This window comes from Oncorhynchus mykiss, unplaced genomic scaffold, assembly GCF_013265735.2.
Source record: "Oncorhynchus mykiss isolate Arlee unplaced genomic scaffold, USDA_OmykA_1.1 un_scaffold_829, whole genome shotgun sequence".
NCBI classification, from domain to species: domain Eukaryota; kingdom Metazoa; phylum Chordata; class Actinopteri; order Salmoniformes; family Salmonidae; genus Oncorhynchus; species Oncorhynchus mykiss.
The window spans coordinates 1-20672 of record NW_023494276.1 but is presented as its reverse complement, the minus strand read 5'-3'; the positions used below and the strand labels follow the sequence as shown (position 1 = coordinate 20672).

The following is a 20672-nucleotide window of genomic DNA, read 5'->3' as shown; positions in this document are numbered from 1 at the left end:
CGGCACCGTGTACCTTGCCCAGGCGTTGTCATAGTTACAGATTATGTGTCGCGCACAAATCTTTTGATGTCCATGCTGCCCTTCCACTATCGCTGTCATTCTAATAGTACTAATTACCTGTTGCGTGTTGATATTTAACGGGAGCTCTGTCTACCCTAAGTGGTGATTATTAGTGAGAACTCGAACCCTAAATCCCCCCAGGCGACTGCCCCATGACATCACATGGTATGCGAATTACTTTTCAAAGCGTCGTTTGAGAGGCAAGAACTTCCTAAATAGGAAGTGCGATCATCGCTTTCTGTATTTTGGTCCACGTTGTAAGTTTCAGGGCTAATATCTTAATCTTTTGGATATAAAAAGGTAAGTTATTAGTGTTTTTCTTTTGCTTATCCGATAAATAATTTGGTTGCTTATTTTACTCAATATAGAATGCATGAACTTGCCTATATGAACATTTTTATAGATCATATAGACGTAAGAAATTTGACATTTTCACACCCATCGGTTTAAAAATGGTATACATGGTGACAAGCACACACTCTAGTTTCGATTTTTTGTCAGAAAGGGCAACAAACATCTTGCACAAATTATAGTATTGTTTTCTTTTTAGATTCTGAAGGTTTTATACATAATTAATGCCTAATTAAACAAAGATCCTACTGTTGCCATTTATGTTGGATATTCTCCTTCTAATAAGAACTAACCAAACTGACATTTCCTTCTAAATGGGATGCTACATTCTTTCTTGGTCTGGCTAGATGAGTAAAAGGCAGATGGACATCCTGGTCCCAAAGTGGAATACAGTGTTTTGTAATATGATAGGCTATCAGCTACCAACCCGGTCTCAGAGCATTCCGTATTATTCTGTATGTAAATCAGAGACACTCCATTTTGTATGATATGTTACGTTTCGTATGGTATGTATTCATTTGTGAATAATGTTACCCACATTAGTCAACACCTACAGAGCATGTCATGTTATTTTTCTACCTCAACTAAAACTGCTACTGTACAGACCTCATGAGTTCAAGTCTGATCGGTCTTGATTTGAAGCCCATGATGCTGTCACCCACACCTAACGTTCGCCATTTCCACAGAAGCCCTACCCGCTATAACCACTTCCTCCCCCCCAATTTGTTGTGGTTAACTGTAGCCCTGCTTTACAATGTAGTGAAAAACATAGCAGCTCAGGGTGCAGATTAGCAACAGACTGATAGCAGCTCAGGATGTTACTCTCTAGAGCACAGACTGTAATACTTCTGTGTTTAGAAGATACAGGCAGCCTACCGACTTCTAATATTCAGTGTTCCCAAACCTGAAGAGAATTTCATTGAGTGGTTTTTATTCACAATGTCTAGACTGTAGTCTATGGTATGCAGGAATTAACATAGTTGTGAGGATTGTGTGCTTCGGTATTAAGATAAGCCGTTATGTTTACATACTTCCCAGCATGTTAGCTAGGAGGAAAGTCTCAGCCTATGAAAAAGGGAATTTATACCCAAAGGACTGCTGACACGTGGTTCAAGGCCAAACTTTTCTCATAGTTGTTACTCAATAGTAACACTAACCCCTTTCCTGTATTCTTTCACAAAGATAAGAGACTTACATCACAGAAAGAGTTCTGCTTTCATGCATTACTAGCCTACAACACACTACCAACATGACACACATCTCAAAAGCTGCTTTTAGACAGGCAGACCGATTCTGATATTTTTTCACTAATTGGTATTTTGACAATTCAGATCAGCTCTGAAAAAGATCTGATGTGATTGGTCAAAAAAACAATTAGTGGAAAAAATATCAAAATATCACCTGTTTAAAAGCAGTCAAACAATGACTTATGAGAGCGTATAAATCTAAAATGAAAACATTACATTGTGATGCTCTCTGTAATCATCATGGTCTTCATGTACCCACTTTTCAAACAGATGTAAAGTTATATTCTAATGTCTTTCCTTTTTATTCTTCCCAGGAACCTGGGAACAAGACATACCATTTACTGAGATATGAAAACTCCTAGACAAACCATTTACTGAGATATGAAAACTCATAGACAGACCATTTACTGAGATATGAAAACTCATAGACAGACCATTTACTGAGATATGAAAACTCTTAGACAGACCATTTACTGAGATATGAAAACTCCTAGACAGACCATTTACTGAGATATGAAAACTCCTAGACAGACCATTTACTGAGATATGAAAACTCCTAGACAGACCATTTACTGAGATATGAAAACTCCTAGACAGACCATTTACTGAGATATGAAAACTCCTAGACAGACCATTTACTGAGATATGAAAACTCCTAGACAGACCATTTACTGAGATATGAAAACTCCTAGACAAACCATTTACTGAGATATGAAAAACTCCTAGACAGACCATTTACTGAGATATGAAAACTCCTAGACAGACCATTTACTGAGATATGAAAACTCCTAGACAGACCATTTACTGAGATATGAAAACTCCTAGACAGACCATTTACTGAGATATGAAAACTCCTAGACAGACCATTTACTGAGATATGAAAACTCTTAGTCTCTGTGGCCTCATCACTACTGACTTGTGGTGCCTGGTCTCATCGCTCACCATGACCCCAACCGGCCAGGCCGAGGAGTGAGACAGCCATGTCTGATTCTACCTTGTTCAGAGCCACCAGAATACTCTGCAGAAGTATATCTAGTGACATGGAGGAGTCTGAGGCCAAGGGCAGAGGAGGAGCTGTCCCCATGAGGAAGAGTTCAGACAGGAGGGGTTCTGACTGGGGAAGCATCGCCATGCTGGATAAGACCAAGGAATTCTTCCAGACCTGCGATGTGGAGGGCAAAGGCTTCATCACACGCACCGATATGAGGGTTCGAGGAGGGGGCGATGGGGGGGGCTTGTTTTGTCTCAGTTTTACACTTGTTAGAAACTTAGATGTTATGGACATAGATGTCTACCCCATTGATGCAGCCATGCTTAGATAATCGTTTTGACAGAGGGACAATTATGGGAATTATGTCAAAACCCACTGGGCAAAAACTGATCGAATCAACGTTGTTTCCACGTCATTTCAACCAAAACATTAATTTGATGACGTTGAATCACTGTGGGAAAATAATTGGATTTGAAAAAAGTCATCAACAAAGGGATGTTCGTATTTTTTTCACCTAACCTTTAACCTTAATTCAATGACATAGTGACATTTTTGTTGAATTCACATTAGTTGACAAATGTAAATCAAAACTAGACAAACAAACAAGTTAATTTCAAGGGTTAAGGTACACACACACACACAAACACACACATACACACACACACACACAAATTAGATTACCAGAGGACAGTGTGATATGCAGGAGGTGCTTTGTGCTATGGTTCTCTACCTCATTGACCATTCAGAGGTTTTCATATCGAGAACCTCTCCACCTGCTCACTGAAGCAGCCACTCAATAGCACGGCACCTTTGATCACTGTGTCCAGGAACACTGGATGGATTTCCATCAGAAACATGTGCATGCACACACTTACACACATAATTTTTGTATTTCACTCAAGTGCTGTTTAGAAATGAACAAGAGACGGCTTTTGTTGTTGTCCGGGCTTAGAGGGGATAGTACATTTGTACATTTATATAGTTCGTAGAAAATGCTTAAAAAGGCTAACAGAAGAATCACCTGGAAAATGGTGATGTTGACGTGTGCATTATCTAAGGATAATGTAACATGTAATTGCCTATTAATGAATACAATCATATGGCCTATATCTTCTGTGCCAATATTCTCCTGTCCCTTTTTGCAATCAGGTCTAGTGTTGATCACACCACTGGCACTGACAATATGAAATCCACAATAATGGTGTAAACTCAGTTAATCACTCCCATTTTCTATTCAATGGCTTTCTTTCACGTGCTTTCCTTGACACATTTGTATTCAGAGAGGTAGGACAAGGTCCAGGGTGACAGATATTACAGCTGTAGTAGATGCACATCCAATGCTACTGACTTGAATATCTTTCTCTTTGGAGTGAAGCAGGAGAGGACTGTTGGGCTTGTGTTGTGTTACATCTCTTAGCAGAAGAAACAATCTATTTCTTGTGTTTGTGCATGTGTGTGTGTGTGTGTGTGTGTGTGTGTGTGTGTGTGTGTGTGTGCGTGTCTGTGTTCCACAGAGGCTTCACAGAGAACTACCCCTCACTGCTGAAGAACTGGAGAATGTCTTTGACTCCTTGAACACTGACCAGAACGGCTACCTCACCCTCGAAGTGTTCTCATCAGGATTCAGTGAGTTCCCTATCTCTTTTTCTCTTTTTCTCCCTACATTCAATTTCAATTAAATATGACTTTATTCATCCCCAAGGGACAATCTGCTGTATGTCTCATGGTTTACTCTTGGTTCAATAACTTATGTTTTGAGATCAATGGAGTGAGGGACCACATTCAAACGTGACAAAGATAAGGTATAGATTAATTTATCTCCTAGCTGGCAGGGAGTAGATGCTCACCCAGGTAAGGATAGGTTGTACTCTGTGTAAAATGCACTTACAAACTTAAACTTGAGTTCTCTTTTCACAACCATCAGAAACTTGATAATTGTGAGTGCAGGGCACTTTCAAAATTTAAACACCCCCTGATTTGTAATTCAAACTGATGTTACGACATCTTGCTGGTGATGCTTATGCTTCCTGCTCTGTCCCCAGGTCAGTTCCTGCACAGCCGGAGGATCTCTGTAGCCGAGGACGCAGCACCCGCCCTCCCCACTTCTAGGAAGCCCTCAGAAGCCCTGTACCAGAGCCAATGGGATGAGAGGTTGACTGGAGGGTGGGAGGATGAGGAGGAGAGTCACTTCTGTATGCTGCTGGAGAGCCTAGGGGCCAGCAACGTGTTCCAGGAGTGGGTGGAGTTAACCACACCTCACATTATTACTTACTTTATTACTATACAATATTACATATGCAACATTACAATATTGCACCTTATATGTATTCCCCAAATATCTTTGTTTGGGGTTGTTGCCTCATCTTGGAAAGTGTGGGGTTGAACTTTCAACTTGCCCGTCATGGCTTTAGCTGGTTCATGGTGTACAGAACTGTTTGGCACTGAAAGTGTGGGGTTGAACTTTCAACTTGCCCGTCATGGCTTTAGCTGGTTCATGGTGTACAGAACTGTTTGGCACTGAAAGTGTGGGGTTGAACTTTCAACTTGCCCGTCATGGCTTTAGCTGGTTCATGGTGTACAGAACTGTTTGGGCACCACCCCTCTACACTTTTGGACCCCTGTGTCTTTACAGTGATTCCAATGGTTTCTGATATAGTGGAGGTCAACCAGTAAGATGAATGTGACCGGTCCCTGTAATTTTATCAGAACTCTTACCCTCTGTCTGTCTGTTTCCACTCCCCCCCCCCCCCCCCCCCCCCCCCCCTCCAGTCCAGGCGAGGTGCGCAGCTTGTGGGCCCAGCTGAGGAGGGACGAGCCTCACCTCCTGTCGAACTTTGAGGAATTCCTGGCCAGGGTCACCTTCCAGATCAAAGAGGCCAAAGAGGAGAGGAGGGAGATGGAGAGCGCCCTCCAGAGGTTGGAGACCACAAGTACCTCCTCTCTTTGTTGTCACTGCTACTCCCTGGGCCAGTTTACCGGACACAGATTAAGCCTAGTCCCAGACTACAAAGCATTACCAAGGGAGAATCTCTTTGGAAAGTGCTTTTTAGTCCAGGACAAAACTTGATCTGTGTCTGAGACTGTCCCTTTGGCATTTAGGCATGATTATGTGATCATTATGTGTGATATCTTCACTGTGACTGTTTAGTGGACTGCAACCACAGCCATTTAAACCACAATACTAACAGCTTGCAGCTTTGTAAAGGCACGGCCAGTATGTCTTCGGCTTCTCGGTTGCAGCTCATCAGAGTGTAATTATTCAGTTCAAACAGCAGTCATTGATTCATAGAACTGACAATAGCTTGTTCAGTTCCAACCCATGTGATAGATCTATGGTCTATTTTACTATAGAGGTCTGTTTGTGTACCAGATTGTAGAACAAATAACATTTGATTCAGGATTCTATCCCATTGAAAGTAGTCCTATTACATGCAAGTTGAAAGCACTGAGTAGTTAATAGCTTCAAAAGGTTGATACAGGCCTTCAGTGAATGAATGCAGCGAGGTTCTATCAAGTCAACTACTCCAGACATAAATTCCATATTACTCGTTGAACCTGTTTTTTTTCTCATCTCTGTCTACATGGTAGCCAATTCCTCAGGCTTGCAATCAATGTTCCTTTTTGAGAATATGATCTCTGAGCTTAGCGGTCTATTGAAAGGGATAATTGGGGCATTATGTTAAACCCACATAGAGCTCTGTGTCTACAGGCAGAAACAAAGGCTAGCTTTTTCAAACAGAAATTTGCATCCTGTAGCACAAACTCAAAAGTTCTGGGACACAAGTCCATGGAGAATACGAGAACCTCCTCCCAGCTGCCCACTGTACTGAGGCTAGGAAACACTGTCACCACCGATAAATCTAAGAGAATTGATAATTTCAATAAGCATTTTAACACAGCTGGCCATGCTTTCCAACGCCTGTTTTTTTTTCACATTTAAAAAAAATATATTTCACCTTTATTTAACCAGGTAGACTAGTTGAGAACAAGTTCATTTACAACTGCGACCTGGCCAAGATAAAGCAAAGCAGTTCGACACAAACAACAACACAGATTTACACATGGAATAAACAAACACAGTCAATAATACAGTAGAAAAAGTATATATACAGTGTGTGCAACTGAGGTAAGAAAAGGGAGGTAAGGCAATAAAATAGGCCATAGTGGTGAGGTAATTATGATGTAGCAATTAAACACTGGAGTGGTAGATGTGCAGAAGATGAATGTGCAAGTAGAGATACTGGGGTGCAAAGGAGCAAATAAATACCGTATGGGTTGAGGTAGTTGGATGGGCTATTTACAGATGGGCAATGTACAGGTGCAGTGATCTGTGAGCTGCTCTGACAGCTGGTGCTTGAAGTTAGTGATTTTTGCAGTTCGTTCCAGTCATTGGCAGCAGAGAACTGGAAGGAAAGGCGGCCAAAGAAGGAATTGGCTTTGGGGGTGACCAGTGAGATATACCTGCTGGAGCGCGTGCTGCGTGTGGGTGCTGCTATGGTGACCAGTGAACTGAGATAAGGCAGGGCTTTACCTAGTAAAGACTTGTAGATGACCTGGAGCCAGTGGGTTTGGCGACGAGTATGAAGCGAGGGCCACGAGTATGAAGGGAGGGCCAGCCAACGAGAGCATACAGGTCGCAGTGGTGGGTAGTATATGGGGCTTTGGTGACAAAACCGATGGCACTGTGATAGACTGCATCCAATTTGTTGAGTAGAGTGTTGGAGGCTATTTTGTAAATCACATCGCCAAAGTCGAGGATCGGTAAGAGTCAGTTTTACGAGGGTATGTTTGGCAGCATGAGCAAAGGATGCTTTCTTGCAAATTAGGAAGCCGATTCTAGATTTAATTCTGGATTGGAGATGTGGGTCTGGAAGGAGAGTTTACAGTCTAACCAGACATCTAGGTATTTGTAGTTGTCCACATATTCTAGGTCATAACCGTCCAGAGTAGTGATGCTGGACGGGCGGGCAGGTGTGGGCAGCGATCGGTTGAAGAGCATGCATTTAGTTTTACTTGCATTTAAGAGCAGTTGGAGGTCATGGAAGGAGTGTTGTATGGCATAGAAGCTCGTCTGGAGGTTAGTTAGCACAGTGTCCAAAGAAGGGCCAGAAGTATACAGAATGGTGTCATCTGCGTATAGGTGGATCAGAGAATCATCAGCAGCAAGAGCGACATCATTGATGTATACAGAGAAGAGTCGGCCCTATAATTGAACCCTGTGGCACCCCCATAGAGATTGCCAGAGGTCCAGACAACAGGACCTCCGATTTGACACACTGAACTCTATCAGGGAAGTTGGTGAACCAGGCGAGGCAGTCATTTGAGAAACCATGTCTGTTGAGTCTGCCGATAAGAATGTGGTGATTGAAAGCCTTGGCCAGGTCGATGAATACGGCTGCACACTATTGTCTCTTATCGATGCATAGCAGAGAATATGGGATTCGATGGTGGGATTCGAAATGGTCGGTTATCTGTTTGTTAACTTGGCTTTCGAAGACCTTAGAAAGGCAGGGTAGGATAGATATAGGTCTGTAGCAGTTTGGGTCTAGAGTGTCTCCCCCTTTGAAGAGGGGGATGACTGCGGCAGCTTTCCAATCTTTGGGAATCTCAGACGATATGAAAGAGAGGTTGAACAGGCTAGTAATAGGGGTTGCAACAATTTCGGCAGATCATTTTAGAAAGAGAGGGTCAAATCAAATCACATTTTATTGTCACATACACATGGTTAGCAGATGTTAATGCGAGTGTAGCAAAATGCTTGTGCTTCTAGTTCTGACCGTGCAGTAATATCTAACAAGTAATCTAACCTAACAATTTCACAACAACTACCTTATACACACAAGTGTAAAGGAATGAAAAAGATGTACATACAAATATGAGTGATGGCCGAACGGCATAGTAAGGATGCAGTAGATTGTATAGAGTACAGTATATACGTATGAGATGAGTATGTAGGGTATGTAAACATTATATAAAGTGGCATTGTTTAAAGTGGCTAGTGATACATTTATTACATACATTTTTCCATTATTAAAGTTGCTAGAGATGAGTCAGTATGTTGGCAGCAGCCACTCCATGTTAGTCTGATGGCCTTGAGATAGAAGCTGTTTTTCAGTCTCTCGGTCCCTGCTTTGAGGCACCTGTACTGACCTCGCCTTCTGGATGATAGCGGGGTGAACAGGCAGTGGCTCGGGTGGTTGAGGTCCTTGATGATCTTTTTGGCCTTCCTGTGACATCGGGTGGTGTAGGTGTTCTGGAGGGCAGGTAGTTTGCCCCCGGTGATGCGTTGTGCAGACCTCACTACCCTCTGGAGAGCCTTATGGTTGTGGGCGGAGCAGTTGCCGTACCAGGCAGTGATACAGCCCGACAGGATGCTCTCGATTGTGCATCTGCAAAAGTTTTTGTTTTTGGTGTAAAGCTGAATTTCTTCAGCCTCCTGATGTTGAAGAGGCGCTGCTGGTCCAGATTTTGCAGCTCTTTCAGAACATCAGCTATCTGGATTTGGGTGGAGGAGAAATGGGGGAGGCTTGGGCGAGTTGCTGTGGGGGTGCAGGGCAGTTGACTGGGATAGGGGTAGCCAGTTGGAAAGCATGGCCAGCTGTGTTAAAAATGCTTATTGAAATTATCAATTCTCTTAGATTTATCGGTGGTGACAGTGTTTCCTAGCCTCAGTACAGTGGGTAGCTGGGAGGAGGTTCTCGTATTCTCCATGGACTTGTGTCCCAGAACTTTTGAGTTTGTGCTACAGGATGCAAATTTCTGTTTGAAAAAGCTAGCCTTTGTTTCTGCCTGTAGACACAGAGCTCTATGTGTGTTTACCATAATGCCCCAATTATCCTTTCAATGGACCGCTAAGCTCAGAGATCATATTCTCAAAAAGGAACATTGATTGCAAGCCTGAGGAATTGGCTGCCATGTAGACAGAGATGAGAATGTATTTTTCTCCCCTGAAACAATGTACACTATACTACCTTTGATGATAGACAATGACTAGCTGGCTAGGTATTTGTATGGCTGTGGTCCCCGTTGTGTTAGGTAATACTAATGCATTGTTCTCATGGTACTGTGTGGTACCACTTAAGACAACTTCAGTCCTCTCACTAATTGGTTGCTTAATAAGGTGGTGGAATGTTAAAGGAATGCAAAATTCCAAGAGCAGTGCTTTTCCATCTGTATCTACACAGACCGTGTGCTGGTACGTGCATGTACCAGTCTGTGTAGCTACAGATGGAAAAGCAATGCAGTAGACTAACGTAATGTGACCAGTTCTTTGGCTCTGGGTTGAGCAGGCAGAGTGAAGTAGAAACAGACAACAAAAATACATGTTCAAACATTAAAGAAATGAAGGAACGGTTTCACAAGTTCACCTTTTCAGCGTGGCTCATCTCTGGCCCACTAACACATTCACAAATCACAGGCGGGAGGCACACATCCATTTTTCTTCCCTCCATTACTCCCAGGCGCCACCATACCTCTGGACTGCATCACCTCCCATGGGCGGCCGCCTAAAAGAGAAACAGGGTTTACATACATGCCAACTGTTTTGTTAATTAGTCAGTTGTCCAATGAGAAGGCTTGATGAATTAACATTGGCAATTAGTCACACCTGTGAGGCTATGACATAAACAGAATGACCCATAATCACTCTCAAACCTGCCACTTGTAAACAGCATCTGGTTAAGTAGTTATTTCGTTGTTATTAAATCTAGATGTATTAAATCCATTCTCCCCCATACATGCAGGAAAGAAGCCACACACGACAGTGAGATCCGCGGTCTGTATGAAGAAATGGAGCAACAAATGAAAAGCGAGAAGGACCGGCTGCTCCTCCAGGTACATATAGTTGATTAGTTAGTTTAAATGACTTGAGACCCTCTCCCAGACCTGGACTGTGTCTCTTAACACCAAACTCTAGACACCTGCAGGATCCCTACCTTCTATATACCCTTGAACAAGTCACCCAATGGACTCAACAAGGTTGTGTTGCACTGTATTTCTGTTTAATTTCTCCTATCCTAATGTGCTGTCCCCGTCTCTCCTCCAGGACTCGGAGCGTCTCCAGTCTCGTAGTCACGACCTGGAGCACCAACTGTCCAGTAAGGAGAGAGAGCTGGAGCAGCTCTTCCAGAAACAGAGGAGGGTGAGTGACTGAGGTGCCTCCTCTATAATTTGTGGAATGTTCCAACAGGAATCTGTTCCAAAAATGTAGTAAATAACAAGGTTGTCAACAAACAACACATACAAAGTTGTATAGCAGCAGAATAAGATACCGGGTAGGGAGGGGGCTATTTCATTAAGGTTTCACTCCCCATGTTTATTCCTGATAATGTCTGTCCTCACTCTGGTCGTCTATGGACAAACATTAAGAATAAGCTACATGGTGAGTTGATGCCTTCTGGACAGCTAGTTAGCTAGGTGAATAGATCACGTTACTTTTGTATGCGTTATTTGTTGGCAACCTTGTACTTTAAGAAGTTTTTGGAACAGATTCCTGTTGGAACATTCCAGAAATGATACCATTCGGGGCTCCTGTAACTCTCCAGGGGGAAGGTTGGCTACCTCTGGTCTCCTGCGGTGCTAATCCCCCTTCTTGATATCAGTCTTTGTGTTTTCGGTGCAGATAAAGCAAAGTAAAAGACAAAGAAGCTGTGATTATAATAGAATACATGTCTCCCTAACAATATTACCCTTTGACCCCCCAGTTGGATCTCCAGTGTCGCGACCTGAGCAGTGAGCAGCAGGAGAGCCGGGTGGAGAATGTCAAGCTGAAGATGACCAACGAGGAACTGAGCAGAGAGCTGGAGAGCACCTGTCAGGAACTGTCCTTGGCCCAGGAACAACTGACCATGCTGCAGGACCAGGCTTCCCGCCTGCACCAGGAGAGAGAGATGTGGGTTAATAGTTAATATTACCACTAGATGTAATGACCAAACACACTCACTCACCTAGGCATCACACAAACGTTCCATCAGTGGCTATGGCATGTCACTCCTAGTACAGCTAACATTCACTAGATTACTGTCCAGGTGTGGTTCAGTGAGCTTTGGTGACTCTCTCTCTGCTCAGGGAAATGTATCGAGTCACTGAGGGACTACAGAGAGAGAAACAGAGTCTGATGAAACAACTAGACCTTCTCAGGTAAGTTACACACACACACACACACACACACACACACAGTATGCATGTTATACATTTAATTTGACAACTTATTGTTTTGTCCTCCTTGCAATATCTATCCAGAGAGATGAACAAACATTTAAAAGATGAGCGAGACATATACTGTGCTGTGGTGAGTTCTTGACTCATGATATTTTGACTGTTACCTTTGTGGCGATATTGAATGGTAAGACATATTCAAGCCAAAGGCACATTTATTTCCACATTATATGGACATTGACAACAACAAAAATGTTTCTATGATATTCCATTCTGTTGTGTTCTCTTTGCTCTACAGAACCCCAGGAAGTCCCTCAAACAGAAGCAGAGAGCCGGCTTGGTCAATCTGTTTGCGGACACTAGCCAGCAGCCGGTTAAAAGGTGAGGTCATTTCCTTTAGAAGTGCCCTGAACATAATTAACCAGTCTTGTAGTGTGTGAAAGGAAACTGATTTTATGTCTGTGATTTAAATCAACATTGGATTAAAGAGGAGAAACAGGATGTGCAATCAAAAAAATTGTTTTTGAGGCCAAGGCACCAAATTAGTCAATTTAATGTAAGGTACTTTACAGTGTAAGGAGTGTATTTGCAATATAATATACTAACAATATATTGTAGTGACTTCTGCGCTGCTCTTGACAGTAATGTCAGCACCCAGAACCATTTTGAGTTACCATTTAATGATAATGCTCGGTAACGAGAGACTAACGTGAAAGTGCCTTGGCAACATGGGACTCAGAAACTATTTTTTTTGATCCGATATCCTCTGTTTCTTCCTCTTGTCTCCAAAGAGCCTCACTCCTCACCCACAATGGGGGTTCCTATGAGTTCCTTGATGCGCTGCCAGTAGAACACCTTCAAATCTCTTTTGTCTCCTCCCCCTCCTCATCTAGCGAGGACGATGTTGACACCGCTTGTCCACCACGTTCACCGAAAACCAACTACGGCCTGGCCAACGGCTACCACGACTCCAACACCTCGTCTCCAAACCAAGTGGTTGAGGTGGAGGCGCAGGGGGTGAGGGTGAAGGAGAGGCTCTCCAAGTTCGAGTCAGAGAAGACCCTCGCCCCCACCCAGAATGAAAGGGACAGGCATACAGAGTACCAGAGTAAGCCGGAGGTTGGGGGCGATGGGCTGGACGGTCCCCCAGATGGGTGGCCTCTCCGTCGGGTTATCTCCATCGAGGAGGACCACCTCCCCCACCTGCTTCATGGAGGGCCCCAGCCTCTGCTGCACCAGCTCAGTGAGGAAGACGAGGAGGAGCAAGGGAAGGAAGATCTGGAGAGTAGTATCTTCTTCGCCCCTGTTCCTCTACCTGTCCCGGTCACGACAGTGTCCCCCTTCAAACACCAAGGTAGTTTCAGCAGAATGAGAAATATCCCCTCGTCACCTCGAGGACAGCCCGTCGGCAAGGAGACCCAAAATGTGAGCAAATCTCTATTCATGTATTGTATTTGAATTCAGTTTGGAATTACTCAGTTAGAATGAAGTTGACCCCAACCCTGCAAGGGGTTGAAGACCCTGCTGTAGTAGGACATTACCTAATAAGATCAAATCTATTGTCATTGTGTTAAGCATCAGAACTAAAACCCTTCATCTGAGTGATCAACAACATTTCCAAAGCTCTTCAATATGCAATCAATTGAAAATATCATTCTGTTGACCTCTTTCTCTGCCTATCCCTCCAGAGGGTGAAGGAGAGGGCCGTGCCTGCCCCAGACCGGCTGTTTAAGGTGGTTCTGGTGGGCAACTCCAGTGTGGGCAAGACTTCCCTGCTGCGCACCTTCTGTGATGGCCGCTTCCACCCCTCCAGCCCCGCTACTGTGGGTGAGAGCCGACAACACATTACTGTGTACCACGGGTGTCGCGGACCTTTTGTGTGTTAATACAGTGGCAGCGGTCGTGTGTGTGCGCACGTTCTTATGTACGTGTGTGTGTGTGTGTGTGTGTGTGTGTGTTACTATCAGAAGATTGAAGGGCAAAGCAGCATCACATGAAAGGACTCGTAAAGTCACACTCCCAGTCTATGAACCCCCGGTACACATTGTACCACCGCAGATTATGTCACATCGAATCCATTTGATTCTCCTCTGAATCCCCTTGGTTCCCCATTCTAGGACAGCTTGTTTGATTTCACCGCTTTGACTGTGAAAGACAATTACCGAAGCATGAAGCTTGATGAATAGCTCAACTACCCCCTCTAGTGTTCATTAATGAAAGGATGTAATGCTACGGTATATTATTGCTGTGTATTTCTCTTACCCTAATAACCAGTCTGAGTGCTATTCCTGACAGGTATTGACTACAGTGTGAAGACTCTAATGTTGGACAACACCCAGGTAGCCATGCAGCTGTGGGACACGGCCGGGCAGGAGAGGTGAGTGGCCACGGACCAGTGAAAATAGTATTGCCAAAACCTCACCAATAGATAACAGTAGCTAAGAATGTGATGTGTTATTTTTGCCTTTATGATAGTCCAGGTTGGCATTTGGCACTTTGGCAAAATAAACAGGGTTCCATTTTGTCCAGTTGTAACTGTTCTCTGTGTTGGCTACAGGTACCGCAGCATCACCAAGCAGTTCTTCCGTAAGGCAGACGGCGTGGTGGTCATGTACGACATCACGTTGCTGGACAGCTTCAAGGCCGTGCGACCCTGGCTCATCAACGTCCAGGTCAGCTCACATTTGGCCTTTGGCCAGACAGGACATGACAAATAATTGTCTGTTCTCCAGTTTATTTTTATCTGAACGTTTTAAGCAGACGCCTGACCTTTGATTGACCTCTGTTTTCCCAGGAGGCTGCGGGAGTGGGCATTCCCATCCTGCTCCTGGGCAACAAGATGGACGCGACGTCCGAGAGGGAGGTACCACTTAAAGATGCAGAGACTCTGGCCCACGTGAGTTCTCCGTTTAGGGAATCATAAGTATCATCCTATAGCACACTTATCTCAAGAACTGAACGACCAACACAGAGTGGGGGAAATCTGTTCACTGTCTATAAATATGGACGAGACCTTGCATAGCTGTCACTATTGCCATCTGTAGGTCCTCTACAGATGCCATATCTTAATTTGACCATCCTGTTGCAGAAATTTTCTTGCACAGCAGGAAATGTAAACTTGTAGCATATTCAGGGTATAAAAAAAATCTTCTAAAGTTTAATTTCCACATAAAATTGTTTGACTTGCCAGCAGCATGCCATCGTGCATCCTACTGCTAGCTTGCCTCTGTAGCTAAGGCAGGGTCGGTCCTGGTCATTCCCTGGATGGGAGACCACATGCTAATGGAGGTGGTGTTGGAGGGTCAGTAGCTGGCACCCCTAAAAAATAAATGTACATTAATTATAATTAACATTTCCTGTTGCTGCAGGATTATTTTCCAACTTGGCTCAAATGAACCTGAGTCTCTTCTCCCCTGTAGGACACCCGTGTGATATTCTATGAGGTCAGTGCTTACACCGGCTACAATGTGACAGAGGCCATGATCCACCTGGCCAGGTAAGGGAGGGAGAGGGTCAGCCCCTAGGTATCCAGATCTGAATGAATTGGACAGGTATAAGCTATGTTAATGTTCCCACCTCCCCCTCTGATCAATTAGAATAGGAATTTTGTATGGATGCTAATCCTTTCAGATGAACTCAAATCTCCAAATACATTCTTCTTTCTCCAGAGTCAATTTGGGGACAGTGTGTGACATGTCAATGCATCTGTCTGTGTGTCCAGAGTGCTGAAAGAGCAGGAGGATCGGGTGAGAGACACGTTTGTCTTACTGGAGGTCCTGCCCGTCAAGAAGAAAGCCTGCTGCAAGTGAAGACACTCTAACAGAATAGAGAGAGAGAGAGCATTTGGAATGGCTAGAGACTCCTGATAACAGTAAAGACACTCTGACAGAATAGAGAGAGAGAGAGCATTTGGAATGGCTAGAGACTCCTGATAACAAGTGAAGGAACTCTTCAATCTAACTCTTTCTCTGTGCTCTCGGAGCCAAATCCTAACTTTGTGTACATTTGTTAATCAATATCTCAAATTAGGACGGCCCTTCTTTCAGTACCTGTTTTGTTAAAGGCAAAGAGCCCAGTTGAGCTGGATCCTAGTGGATTTAGCTCTAGTCTACATTACAACTCTTTTTCTGTTGTTATTTGGACCTCCTGACTGTAATGAGCAATAGACATGTGTTCTACTGTAGAACTAATGGTATATTTGGTCAATTTAAAAAGTGGATCAACCATTTCAATGTATAGAATGACTGTTTTTCTTTAGTTGTGATTATGTTGTTACTCAAAACACAGAATGGATATGTAAATAAGAGCTTGATTAAGTTGGTAGTCTGTTACAAAATAATGATTGTCATAAATTTGATTAAAATACTGATGTGAAATCTAATTATTTGATTCTTTCTCAACAATTCTAAGTAAATGTTCTTTATTTGTTCATCACTCCTACACCACACCCCAAAATCAAAATGGCTAAATAACTTCCAGCTGGAGATGGAAGACAAGACATTTCTCACAGGTTTCTATCATTAAACACGTTCCATTAGCAATTGTGAATATCTCAAATGATCAAATCATGATACTTGAAATCAACCAAGAACAAAAAGCTAAACATGCTACATAACTTACCAGTACTGAAAACCAACAAAATATAACTAACTTGAACAAACACTGAATGACTTTCCTGTTAAACTCTTAGGGTTCTGCATTCGTTGAACTTTGAAAGACAGCTGTAAAACAGCTTGTCTGTTTTCCTTGATAAAAGACATGCTCAGAGTTTGTCCTTAAAGTGCCTCTGGACTGGCATCTAAAATCCCTATAACTCCTTTAGCTCTAGTACTGATAACACTGAAACTCAACCTGAAAAAATAACAAATCAAGTTCATCAGGGATATTACATTCTCAGGGCAGCTTTAAAAATGTGGCAGGTGATGGCGCTATTGCTTCGAAATGGCTTGTTTTTATGACATCACTTAGGTGCTGGAGCGCTGTCATCCAATCAGATGCGTATTGTGTCCCCCTCGGACCAATAAGAGGGCCTGATGGAGAGCCTGTGCCCTCCCTCTCAAGGAGGGGGATATCGCCCTTTGCTGGTCAGCTAGCGCATCTTGTAGTCGTGGGAAATGGCCGCATCACACAGCTGTCCTTTAAAGTCCAACTCCAAGGTGAACTCCAGGTCCCGCTGTAATACAAGAGAAGACTCTTCAGTCCACCTATAACCATTTGACAGTATCGTGTCGACCCCAACCAGAGGTGCTGCCTCTGGTATTTTCTTTTCGCATTGGCCTCCTACAATTTCAGTAACTACGGATGTGTAACCAGGCCAGCACAGTACGGCTTGGCTTAGTAGTGGGAAAAGGGTATTTGAGATGGACACAACAGTAGGGATATTTAGCCCTTTTGAATGCTTTGAAAAGACATCCTTCTTCCCTCCCTCCATTTAAAGTAGTCACTGACCTACAGTTGAAGTTGGAAGTTTACATACACCTTAGCCAAATACATTTAAACTCAGTTTTTCACAATTCCTGACATGTAATCCTAGTAAAAAATTCCCTGTTTTTGGTAAGTTAGGATCACCATTTTATTTAAGAATGTGAAATGTCAGAATAATAGTAGAGAGAATTATTTATTTTAGCTTTTATTTCTTTCATCACATTCCTAGTGGGTCAGAAGTTTACATACACTCAATTAGTATTTGGAAGCATTGCCTTTAAATTGTTTAACTTGGGTCACACAAGCTTCCCACAATGAGTTGGGTGAATTTTGGCCCATTCCTCCTGACAGAGCTGGTGTAACTGAGTCAGGTTTGTAGGCCTCCTTGCTCGCACACAAGTTTTCAGTTCTGCCCACAAATATTCTATAGGATTGAGGTCAGGGCTTTGTGATGGCCACTCCAATACCTTGACTTTGTTGTCCTTAAGCCATTTTGCCACAACTTTGGAAGTATGCTTGTGCAGTATGCCCATGTGCAGTTGCAAACCGTAGTCTGGCTTTTTTATGGCGGTTTTGGAGCAGTAGCTTCTTCCTTGCTGAGCGGCCTTTCAGGTTATGTCGATATAGGACTCGTTTTACTGTGGATATAGATACTTTTGAACCTGTTTCCTCCAGCATCTTCACAAGGTCCTTTTGCTGTTGTTCTGGGATTGATTTGCACTTTTCGCACCAAAGTACGTTCATCTCTAGGAGACAGAACGCGTCTCCTTCCTGAGCGGTATGATGGCTGCGTGGTCCCATGGTGTTTATACTTGCGTACTGTTGTTTGTACAGATGAACATGGTACCTTCAGGTGTTTGGAAATTGCTCCCAAGGATGAACCAGACTTGTGGAGGTCTCCAATTTTTTTCTGAGGTCTTGGCTGATTTCTTTTGATTTTCCCATGATGTCAAGCAAAGAGGCACTGAGTTTGAAGGTAGACCTTGAAATACATCCACAGGCACACCTCCAATTGACTCAAATGATGTCAATCAGCCTATCAGAAGCTTCTAAAGCCATTACATAATTTTCTGGAATTTTCTAAGCTGTTTAAAGGCACAGTCAACTTAGTGTATGTAAACTTCTGACCCACTGGAATTGTGATACAGTGAATTATGAGTGAAATAATCCATGCCAAAACTATATTTTGTTAACAAGAAATTTGTGGAGTGGTTGAAAATCGAGATTTAATGACTCCAACCTAAGTGTATGTAAACTACAGCTGTATATAAGGTTGGATAAGTGACTGCAAGTTTCCCACCGTACCTCTTTCACCAATCCAACCCTCTCCAATCTGTGAATACTTCAAATAAGGGAAGAAGGGAGGATGCATTTGTAGAGTTTTTAACAGTTAAAGTCAGTGGGTGGTACAGCAATAGGATGGCGGTTTTGCGGCATTTGAGCTAATACTCATGTAGGGCTTCACTCTTAGAAAGACATATTCATAGATCATGTTAAAGACTTGACATCTATAGAAAAACCCCATCTAGATTTTTTTTTTAAAAACAGCTTTTTATTCACTGCTGGCCTGGAGTGAGCTGCAGTTCTAATATAGCGTAGCTCTATTCTCACCACGTTCTTATCGTTGGGCTTGACTGCGATGCTGCCCAGTATCTCCTCTCCCTTCCTCACAGTCAGGTAGTCCTCCAGGTAAAACACTGTCTGCTTCCAGTGGGTACTGGCGGCGTCAGGAGCTGGCCATGGGAGAGAGGGGCAGAATTAGAAGGAGGGGAACAAGAGAGGAGGGGGAGATGGAAGAGAGGGGGAGGAATAGCAGGAGGGGAAGGAGAGGAAGAGGGGGAGGATGGAAGAGAGGGGGAGGAATAGGAGGAGGGGAACAAGAGAGGAGGGGGAGATGGAAGAGAGGGGGAGGAATAGGAGGAGGGGAACAAGAGAGGAGGAGGGGGAGATGGGAGAATTAGGAGGAGGGGAACAAGAGAGGAGGGTGAGATGGAAGAGAGGGGGAGGAATAGGAGGAGGGGAACAAGAGAGGAGGGGAGATGGAAGAGAGGGGGAGGAATAGGAGGAGGGGAACAAGAGAGGAGGGGGAAATGGAAGAGAGGGGGAGAAATTAGCAGGAGGGGAAGAAGAGAGGAAGAGGGGGTGATGGAAGAGAGGGGGAGGAATAGGAGGAGGGGAACAAGAGAGGAGGGGGAAATGGAAGAGAGGGGGAGAAATAGCAGGAGGGGAAGAAGAGAGGAAGAGGGGGTGATGGAAGAGAGGGGGAGGAATAGGAGGAGGGGAACAAGAGAGGAGGGGGAGATGGAAGAGAGGGGGAGGAATAGGAGGAGGGGAACAAGAGAGGAGGGGAAATGGAAGAGAGGGGGAGAAATAGCAGGAGGGGAAGAAGAGAGGAAGAGGGGGTGATGGAAGAGAGGGGGAGGAATAGGAGGAGGGGAACAAGAGAGGAGGGGGAGATGGAAGAGAGGGGGAGAATTAGGAGGAGGGGAACAAGAGAGGAGGGGAGATGGAAGAGAGGGGGAGAAATAGGAGGAGGGGAACAAGAGAGGAGGGGGAGATGGAAGAGAGGGGGAGAATTAGGAGGAGGGGAACAAGAGAGGAGGGGGAGATGGAAGGAGAGGGGGGAGGAATAGCAGGAGGGGAAGAAGAGAGGAAGGGGGAGATGGACGAGAGGGGTGCTGTTCCACTTCACACCACTAGAGGGGGTCAAGAGCTGAGAACCCAAGTCAACTTGTCATTATAGGAAACAGCAAAGTATGTTACTATTACATGCTTTTATGTCTAGCAGTACCTTTTGATCATCAGCCTCAAACCTACACCTCACAATAATATCACCCTCCCCTTGTCAAAACCTTGATGAATTAACATGCAAAAAATGTGCTGTGCTTCCACAATCTTCCAAACAAAACCAAAGGATCATTGCCAAAGACAAGAATCTCCACAACTACAGGTATGAGAACAGTTTTTCACCCTGGCTTATTTGTACAAGTGCTACAATTGACTGATTTACACAAAATGATTGATGTCTGTTTGAAATGACAACTTTCCATTGTTGCATAACCTGGACAGGACCCAGAAACTGAACATGGTGGTTCTCTCCCTGTAAAAGATCTCTAGTGGCTTCAGGTTCCAGACCTTTTAACAACACAAGTGGCTTGTGTGGAAGACATGTAACTTATATTGTCATACACCTATTTTCAAAGGACCTAGCGTTTAGTGTACTTGAATGTGGTCACATCGTGGGGTATGTTCATTAGTGCACACCGTAGCAAAACATTTTTGCAATGGAAAACAAAAGTAGGTATTTCTTATTGGACTAGTTCAGGTAGTTCTTCCCTGTTTCAGTCTGTTTTCTGACTCTTGGTGCCAAATGAACACAACCCATATGTGTGTGGTGAGGTCTAACCGGTAGAGAAGCCAGTCTTCTTATGACACTTGGTGAA

At 43.8% G+C, this 20672-nt stretch overlaps 1 protein-coding gene and 1 long non-coding RNA gene across 5 annotated transcripts; one reads left to right on the top strand and one right to left on the bottom strand.

The window, feature by feature from the left end:
- Positions 1-45: 45 nt before the first annotated feature.
- Positions 46-15669, top strand: LOC118963007 (ras and EF-hand domain-containing protein-like). Of its 4 annotated transcripts, none has more exons than XM_036974686.1 (18): positions 46-360; positions 1973-2866; positions 4164-4275; positions 4692-4884; positions 5419-5565; positions 10392-10482; positions 10694-10789; positions 11352-11539; positions 11716-11787; positions 11890-11938; positions 12104-12186; positions 12597-13230; positions 13494-13632; positions 14101-14182; positions 14363-14477; positions 14600-14701; positions 15225-15301; positions 15474-15657. In XM_036974686.1, the coding sequence occupies exons 2-18, from the start codon at positions 2639-2641 to the stop codon at positions 15532-15534; spliced, it is 2469 nt and encodes an 822-aa protein (XP_036830581.1). In that variant the 5' UTR covers positions 46-360; positions 1973-2638; the 3' UTR covers positions 15535-15657. The 4 variants fall into 4 exon arrangements, 3 of the variants coding, with proteins under 3 accessions (XP_036830581.1, XP_036830580.1, XP_036830582.1); XR_005050267.1 differs by having other exon boundaries at positions 47-360; positions 15225-15356; positions 15527-15654; XM_036974685.1 differs by having other exon boundaries at positions 47-360; positions 15527-15669.
- A 539-nt stretch (positions 15670-16208) lies between these two features.
- Positions 16209-20672, bottom strand: LOC110490599. Its single transcript, XR_005050266.1, has 3 exons — positions 20636-20672; positions 18841-18962; positions 16209-16978 (listed from the first exon to the last, which is right to left on the bottom strand). It is a non-coding gene; the product is annotated as an uncharacterized LOC110490599 (long non-coding RNA).